The sequence below is a fragment of the Nicotiana sylvestris genome, chromosome 5 (genome assembly GCF_000393655.2).
Source record: "Nicotiana sylvestris chromosome 5, ASM39365v2, whole genome shotgun sequence".
Taxonomy (NCBI): Eukaryota; Viridiplantae; Streptophyta; class Magnoliopsida; order Solanales; family Solanaceae; genus Nicotiana; species Nicotiana sylvestris.
Window position 1 is genome coordinate 39108043 of NC_091061.1, and position 7314 is coordinate 39115356.

The 7314-nt window shown below is 33.0% G+C and overlaps 1 protein-coding gene across 2 annotated transcripts; it reads right to left on the reverse strand.

Annotated features, from left to right (window-relative positions):
* Nucleotides 1-664: 664 nt before the first annotated feature.
* On the reverse strand, nt 665-4889 carry LOC104221031 (GATA transcription factor 8-like). 2 transcript variants are annotated; one of them, XM_070174351.1, is made up of 3 exons: nt 4710-4889; nt 3466-3714; nt 665-1898 (listed from the first exon to the last, which is right to left on the reverse strand). In XM_070174351.1, the coding sequence occupies exons 2-3, from the start codon at nt 3685-3687 to the stop codon at nt 1092-1094; spliced, it is 1029 nt and encodes a 342-aa protein (XP_070030452.1). In that variant the 5' UTR covers nt 3688-3714; nt 4710-4889; the 3' UTR covers nt 665-1091. The 2 variants fall into 2 exon arrangements, with proteins under 2 accessions (XP_070030452.1, XP_070030453.1); XM_070174352.1 differs by lacking the exon at nt 4710-4889 and adding an exon at nt 4492-4670.
* Nucleotides 4890-7314: the final 2425 nt, after the last annotated feature.

The following is a 7314-nucleotide window of genomic DNA, read 5'->3' on the forward strand; positions in this document are numbered from 1 at the left end:
TTGAGTAATTAATATTTAAATTTCGACAATATCTCGCAAGATTATCTCTTGATTACATGAAGAGTTTGACTAGTTTCTTTCCCGTGAAATCCAAAACAAAACATAACAAGTACTAAGGATACAACTTTTTCTTTTTTGAAATTTTGGAAACTTAAAAAAAATGATATTGAGCCCACTTTTAAAGTTTCTTATAATTCAAACATGTCACCCTATAAAAAAAATAATTTAGATGATATTCGTGTCTTGATTGATATTTTTCCATAATCCGATAATATTCCCCAAAGTTTTCTCTAGTGAAGGATTATGATTAAAATAGTAGTAATTTATTTTTAAAGAAAATATCAAAGTTTTTTGTAATTCAATCTTTACTCCCACTCCTCCATTAATCACACAAAAATTCGAAGTATCCTGTTTAATTTCGTGGAGATAAATTTGTTTAGAACACAAGATTGTATGAAGTTGCCTTGACATCACTTAAAAAATTATTATCAAGATTTTCTATATAAACTAAGGTGTATAATGTCGTTTCAAAGAAAACAAAAACGTGTATTATGCAGAATTAGAGTTCTAATTCTTTCAATTAATTATTATGGGAAAGAGAAAATGAAACAACACTGACAAAAAAAAGAGAAAATGACATCGTATAACTGCTATCAAAATAATATCCGAAAAAATATATTTTATATATATATATTACTCATTTCAGAATTGCCTAATAACGAATGAACTGCAAAAGAATTCACATTTAAAGGACAAAGAAAACAAGGCATTAACATCTAACAAAAAGACCAACACTGACCCCAAACCTAATTTAACTTTAAAAGAAACTTAAGTAACACTAACGCTTAGCCCTTAAATCTAATCTCCATATTTGCTCTCACACCCTCTCATCTCATCACAACTTTTATCTCTACCACCTAAAATATAATCTTCTATTTCTTCTCTATCTACCCAATACAACTCTATACAAACAACAATGAACAAAGAAATGCAAGAAAATAATACACAAATAACACTAAGCATTGAAATGAGAAGGTAGAGAGATGCTAAAAGACTATGGACTAGGGAAAACTGTTCTCTGCTTCTTTCCTTCACTTGTTCTCTTCCTCCACTGACTCTTTGTTACTCGGGTTGAACTCCGGTTGGGTGACTGTTGCTGGTGGCGCGGTCCTAGCTATGTTGGCATTGTTGTCCGGGACAAACTTGGTTCTCATTTCAATAACTTTCTTGTGAGAGTTTGAGTGAATTGATGGAACAAATGTAGGACTTGCAGCAGGCCGGTATTCAGGAAAGAGTCGTCCTGACTTGTAACGAACACCACACGCGTTGCACAGAGTTTTTGGTCCCATTGGACCTGCCCTCCATTGTGGAGTCTTTGTTATCTCGCAATGCTGGCATTTCCTAATTGTCTGTGCCACCGGATTCTGATTTGCCTCGACCCGAGCTGAAGGAAACGACAACTTGAGTTTCTTTTTCTTCTGTTCTGCTACAGCAGGTTTCAGAATCTTCTTCATGGGAGACTCCGCGAAATTCTCTGATTCTGAAGCAATTCCTCGAGCAACAAATGGCTGGGGAATCTCAGTAAAGGATGATGTTGGAGAGATAAGTTGAATTACTGGCGCGGGATTAAACGTTGCAGGACGAGGACGCTTGCTACGAGCACGTTGTGGACCCCGGTGGCATGGACTACTAAGTGGAACAGTTTTTTCAACTGAACAAGAAGAGGAAGAGCTACTGCTGCTGCTCTCAAGCACGGAGACAGGACTCGAAGTCTGGAATTTGGCTTCGGATGTCTCTTTGTAAAGAGGAAAATTTTCTTTCCCGAGAGTCAATCCTCCGCCCGAAAAGGAATCCTCCACAAATGTTGACAGCCATTCAAGCTGGACAATATCCTCATACTGTAAACAAGATCACAAATATATCAGACCAAAGAGTTCAGAGTTGTAGCATATGATATCAAACTCAAACATTATGCTATTCTAAGCAACAATAGTATGAGAAATATCATTTGATAGATACAACGTTTGTTTTCAATGATGACAATGACTTTCAATAGAATATTTGTTTCGGCTTTGCTTGTAGTTGCAATCATGCTGGTGCAAATTGAATGTTATTATCTGTCACTAATTATGATGGTCATTCCTTTTTATACAACAACCAACTCTCCAACTACCACATGCGAGTGGCAAGGGATGGGAGTCGAAGTAGACAGGACTTTCCAACTACCGTGGAGGAAAGACCATGCTTCCCCTTTTAGTGGCCCTATACGGTGCGAATCCAGATTACTCAGGGCAAGTGGGTTTCTGATACCGGATGCATAAAAAGGGTAACCCGGTGTACTAAGCTCCCGCTATGCGTGGGATCCGGAGAAGGGTAGGACCACAAGGGTCTATTGTATGTACCCTGTATTTCTATAAGAGGCTGTTCCACGGCTCGAACCCGTTAACCTCCTGGTCACATGGCAGCAACTTTACCGTTACGCCAAAGCTCTCCTTCAAACCGGATGCATAAAGCAAAAAAAAAAAAAAAAGTATCAAATGGCTTAAGTCTCATAACTCTAACAAGGATTCTAGTAGTCCATATAATTTGTTGATGCAGGACCAAAAGGGGTACTCCTTTTAAAGCTTGAACACAGTAGACTAATAGGCAATAATACAAGGACTGAAAAGGAGATTGAAATAAAGATTCAAATTAATTCCACCAATCAACAAACTTTTATCTATGGAATGACTGGACAATTGCAAAAAGTTATGGTGTGGTCCCAAGATGAAAAATTGACTGCAGCTTCAGCAAATTGTTTCACTTTTTTTCCTTCCTGAAATGGAGCAAATTGTTTGAATTTTGAGCATAAAATGTAGTGTACTTCTTTAGCACCGACTGCCCAGCTGGCAGTCAGATACAAAACATATCTTAATCCAACATTAGATCCCCATTAAATAGCTGATCTTTCCAATCATGATACAATTCTTCAATCAAGTACTAAGCAATACATATTTAAATCTCTACGTCCAATTCACGAGATGACCCAGTATTTGAAGGTTCCGAGTGTACTTTTTTATTCAACCAAAATCTGCTTTGTTCATAGAATATCCACTAATATATTATATATATTACTATTTTCTAAATATATATATATATATATATATATATATATATATATATATATATATATAATTTTTGCCAAAGTTACCTATTGCATATGTCCGCCTTTGCCCATAGTTATCACTTAGACCAAAAAAGAATAACATGCACGTTTCGCACAGGATTCGAGGAAGGTTCACACTGGGGATTTGACGTGGTAAATCTATCCTACCGCAAGGATCATGATTCCACGTCTTGAACACACAGTAACCTATAGGAATCACCGAAACTTTGACCTTTTTTTATTAATTACAATGCTAATATACAAATAAGAATTTAAGTTACATATACTCACGGTCAAGTGACTACAAAGAGAATGCTCACCGGAACAGAGAGCTCGGCGGAGAAGTCGGAGGCTGAATTCCGGTGGCTGCCGGAGAAAAGGGAGTCGGAATCCGGCAAGGGATCATTCCAAATGCTGGGAAAATCTTTGCAATCAGTAGAACTAAGGCCAGCACTTTCATTCTCTAGAGGGAAATCAATCAAATCATCAATGTGGTCAAAGAAGCTACCACAGTCTATCTCATCCACCAAATTTGACCCCATTTTTACTCTTTCTTTTTTCTACTCTAACTGCAAAAAATAATACAAACACATTAATAATTACAACCCACAAAGAAAATTCATCAATTTTCAAAACCAACAAATGATACCAATATTCCGAGCCCAACACTTAAGTAAAAAGAAGCTAAAATATATATTTACTCAATTTATGAGGGGAATGAAAAATAATGTGAAGGGTAGGGGCCAGACCCCACCAAGTGCTCTAGCTGGAGCCAAGGTGTCAAAAATGAGGCGTGGCACATTTTATTAGAAAAAGGTTGAATTTTTTTTGGAATTTTGTCAATCCACAACATAAAATCAAGATTATGAGAGTGAGATTTTTGTAATATTTAGCAATTTTTTTTTAAAAAAAAAGAAAAAATAAAAATTGGGAAGTTCAGAAGAAGAAAAAAACAAAAGCTGGGATGAGAATGAACTCAAGTAGAGTGTTCACACTGTGTACACCGACACATTGAGAAAATTACAAGAAAAAAGATAATTTAAAAAAAAAAATTGAAAACCCAAATGCAAATTTAAGAAGCAAATGTTAAAAATACAAGAACTTATAGACCCAATATGCAGAAAAAGCTCCAAAATTTCTCAGAAAATTCCTCTGCAATTGTATTCCAAAATTGTTCAGAAAAGTATAAAAACAATGCAAAACAACAAAAAGTTGGAGTAAGATTTCAATATTTATGCCTAGACATCCAGTTTTGTTGGTTCATTTGAAGCAAAAAAGACTCAAAACTTTTTCTCTGTTTTCAGAAAATGTAACTGAAGGTCCAAAAAAGTTATAGAGCGAAACACCTTAAAAGCACCAAATACATGAAAAGAGCAAACGCTTAAACCCTAAAACCTCGATCCAGCCCAGAACTGAGAAGAGAGTAACAGATAACTGGAATTAGTAGTAGTACTATTTTGGATTGGCTCAAGTCCCAAGGAAACTATGCAGAATTCAAATGAAGTAAAAAAAAAAGAACTTTTTTCCTGAATGAATAAACGAGAGACTGAACTATATGTAATACCTTGAAGGAAGTAGTAGTAGCAGGAGGAGATATTAATTAGGAGAAAAATGGACTGCAGAAAGTTAAAAAGGAGAAGTAGAAGGAGAGAGTGATGGTTGGTAAGAGGTATCTATTGTTTCATTGCTAGCTGTATATTTTAGTTACTTATATCACCTCTCTCTCCACTCCATTGTCCGTCGTGATCTTTAAGTCTTCCAATCCCTCTCCCTTCAATACGCTCTTCTCATTGCTCTCTGGTCCCACACCTCTCCCTCTGTTTTTTTCTATTAAATATTTTTTTATATATACTAGTTATTAAAATAATGTAATTTGATTGAGATTTAAGTTAGTATATTTTTAACGTTTTATAGCAAATCACTTACTAGTATACTTTTTAGGCTGTAAATCAATACCTAGCCGATTATGTAATCTCTTATAATATAAGTGCATAATTGAAGTACTATGAAATGGATTTCAGTTTTATACAATGATAGCGTAAAATTATTTATAACTCTAATATAACATTTATAGTGTACTACTATATATTCTAGTTCGTCAATCAAATTATATTAATGGGTAATTCTATTTAATAAACACTTATTGGCATAATAATAATAATAATAATAATAATAATAATAATAATAATAATAATAGAGTAATAAGTTTTTGTTATTACATATTATAGAGATTGTTTAAATTTTCATTTGTTAGTATATAACCTAAGTGCTAATTAAGTACATGTAAGTTTTATGATAAGAATAATAGATAACTTGATGAAATGGTAATTAATAAAGATAAAACTATACTACATACACCTTAAATCATTTTGATAATGATAAACAGGTCTTACGCCTATATGTAACTATAGGTGCTTTTAGCTGTAATGTACTTTGTGTTGTGAATGGGTTGAGTGATGTATAGTTTATATGTTACTTGAGTTTTATGTCTTTGCTTTTCACAGATTTTCGTTAAAGATAAAAAGGGAAAGTAGGATACTCAGTTACTTATATTTTTGCCCCTTTTGCTTTTATTGCTTGTATTAAATTAATTAGAGATAGTATAAGAAATCTCCGCTCACTATTTTGTTCCTTCGCGCCAATTTCCCTTGTGATTTACGATATTACACTTATTTGACTTATTTTAATTTTTTTTGATACTTTTTTAAAACCTTTTTATCAATATAACTATATTGTGATGTGACTAATTTGTTGTTTTAAATAGGCAAAAGGAATTGTTATAAAATATTAAAATAAGGAAGATAAGCCTAATGATATAAGTTGCGAGGAATATCAATGTGATGGAGCAAAATGTGAGGAGAGGCATCTAAAGTTAACCAAATTAATTATAATTATTAGTGTATCATATCTCTTTACAATCTTTAAAGCTGCTTACTTGCCAAAGAAATTGTAGCTTTTTTCTTTCTTTTCTTTTATTGTAGATTAGAAAATATATACGCAGTAAAAAACTCTCAAAAAATATAAGACTAATCAAGGCATAACGGTCAAATCCCGTCAGAGGCGGAGCCAGGTTTTGAACATTATTGGTTCGAGATGGTAATTCTTTTAAGTTACTGGGTTCTAAATTAATAATTTATTCATATTCAATAAATTTTTTAAGATTAATACAGGGTTTGAACAAAAACTACTGGATTCAGCCGAACCCGTATCTCACATTCTGCCTCCGCCACTGAATCCAATGATAATTAACTCAAAAGTTTTAAACGAATAAACCATCTCTAGAAAGCAAGACTACTAAGATACTATCACATAAAACGTATTTGATGAGTTAAGATTCTAACTGATAGTTTAATATTCCTAGAATTTTCCTCTCAAAATCAAAACACTTATATCTTCAAAATGTTCAAAAGAATTTAATTAGTTCCAAAAATACTTTATGTACACTCAATCAAGTATCAAAAAGTGAATTACTTACCACACAGAAGAGCAGATGTAATATGCAAAATGGGATTATTTATTTTACTCAATTAGAGATAAATAAATTTATTCCATCTCAATCAAACGTACATAATATAGCATTCGACATACATATGTAGCACATGCACGAGACGATTATCTTTTTTTGGTTAAGTAATAACTTGTAACAACATGTTCACATTATTTACAGAGTTTTTGCAACAGTTACATATGTTTCATGCATGCATTTTTCTGTAGGTTTTATTCCTTTTTAGATAATCCTAATTATAATAGTTGAATAACCAGAAAGTTCATTAACGACAATAATACTTGAGGTGTATTCGGTCTAGTTTGTGCGCTTATTTGTATGAATTTAATAAGTTCTATGCGCTAATAATGTAAAATTATTATAGAATCAAGTCATTTGTAAGGTAATATTACAAATAAATCTCTAAAATAAGCATTAACTGGTAATTGGATAAAACATTCTCTCTCTATATATATACACACATACACACACTTGTCATCAATAAAAACTGTTTTTTTCTCAAGAAAAAAGGGAAAGAAAATGGGGTTCATGATGCATCCTTTCCTTTTTAATTTAACTAACTTGGATTGCACTCATCGAATCACTTTCTCCTAAAAGACTTTTCCACTTTTCATAAAGTAAATAACGTTTAATTTTATGTTAATTTGTTATTTTTCCTCTTCAT